At 38.0% G+C, this 1,209-nt stretch overlaps 1 protein-coding gene across 2 annotated transcripts in view; it reads right to left on the reverse strand.

Annotated features, from left to right (window-relative positions):
- Positions 1–1,209, reverse strand: part of LOC106878397 (protein lifeguard 2) — a 26,033-nt gene that overhangs the window by 14,494 nt on the left and 10,330 nt on the right. The window contains exon 1 of one of the 2 annotated variants that reach the window (XM_014927592.2): positions 317–373. The exons of the other annotated variant lie outside the window; for it this stretch is intronic. Within the exon in view, the coding sequence (XP_014783078.1) occupies positions 317–358 (42 nt within the window). The 5' untranslated portion in view covers positions 359–373. Of the gene's footprint in view, positions 1–316; positions 374–1,209 lie in introns of those variants that run through there. 2 annotated transcript variants of the gene reach the window in all.

The following is a 1,209-nucleotide window of genomic DNA, read 5'->3' on the forward strand; positions in this document are numbered from 1 at the left end:
GTACATTTGGTGCAGTGCTTAATGAACAAACCAAATTGCACCGGTGATTGATTCTTTGCAAAGGAGGCCAATTTCTTACAATTGTAGGAGTTTCTGAGAAAATGTCTTTGCAAATATTTTTTAAATGATAAAAAAAAACAACCCTACTTGTTGACCCAGCAATTTGAAAAAGTTTCACTATTTATAGTCAGTCTTTGAATAATACAACTAGGAATTCTCAATAATTCTTTCTTATATTTAGCAGAAGACATTTGCCCAAGGTGCCACACAGTGGGACTGAACTCGGAACCATGTGGTTGGTAAGCAAGATACTTACCACACAGCCACTCCTGCGCCTATATAACCAATACATGTACATCTCATGGCATGTCTTAATCCATCCAAAAGAAAGACACTTTATCATGAAAGGGGCTCACAGAAGAACAGGCTTTATGATATTTGGTTCCATACAAGTTCTCCACAGACAGGCTTTGCCTTCTCTTTCATTCTCAGAACATTAAAATAAGTCCCAAACAATATCGACTGAAATGTTTCCAGATATATCTTTCTTATATCCTTCTGTACGTTGGATTATACAGAATTTCACAAAGCAAGAATGAACACAACTGGCTTCACACAACGTCCTTCAAATTACTCTACGAAATACGATACTCCAATAAAACACAAACTCTCAACGACTTCCTATGACTCCCATGAACTCTCAACGACTCCTATGACTTCTCTCATCTTATGCTACTCTTTATAAGAGTTCGGCGAGTCCATTCTTCCAATCCCACAGGAGTGACAATGACTCTCTCCACTACAATCTTCTAATTAATTATTAATATATTTGTCCAGTGTCCACACCACACTAACATAATTATTATCTATACTAGCAGAAATACCCGGCTTTGCCCGGGTTAAAGAGAATAATGAAATCTAAAAACGCCGTCTAGACTACGCAACCCTCAACTGTTAGTAGCTACGATACCATATTTCTACATTAATAACTCTCCAATCCATGCCAGCATGGAACATAGACATTAAGTGGAAAGCCAGTCTCTCATCTAGGAGGGCCTTGAAATCAATGTTACCAACTGGGGACTATGTGTGTCGCAGTGATAATAAAAAGACCCAAAGGAGGTCTGCAACGAAATAATTTTACTCAACACTTTGCAAGTGAATCAGTGGAGGCAAAGATGCGTCTCATTTACTTGACAATTTATGCAC

The sequence above is a fragment of the Octopus bimaculoides genome, chromosome 17 (genome assembly GCF_001194135.2).
Source record: "Octopus bimaculoides isolate UCB-OBI-ISO-001 chromosome 17, ASM119413v2, whole genome shotgun sequence".
In the NCBI taxonomy this organism is placed as follows: Eukaryota; Metazoa; Mollusca; class Cephalopoda; order Octopoda; family Octopodidae; genus Octopus; species Octopus bimaculoides.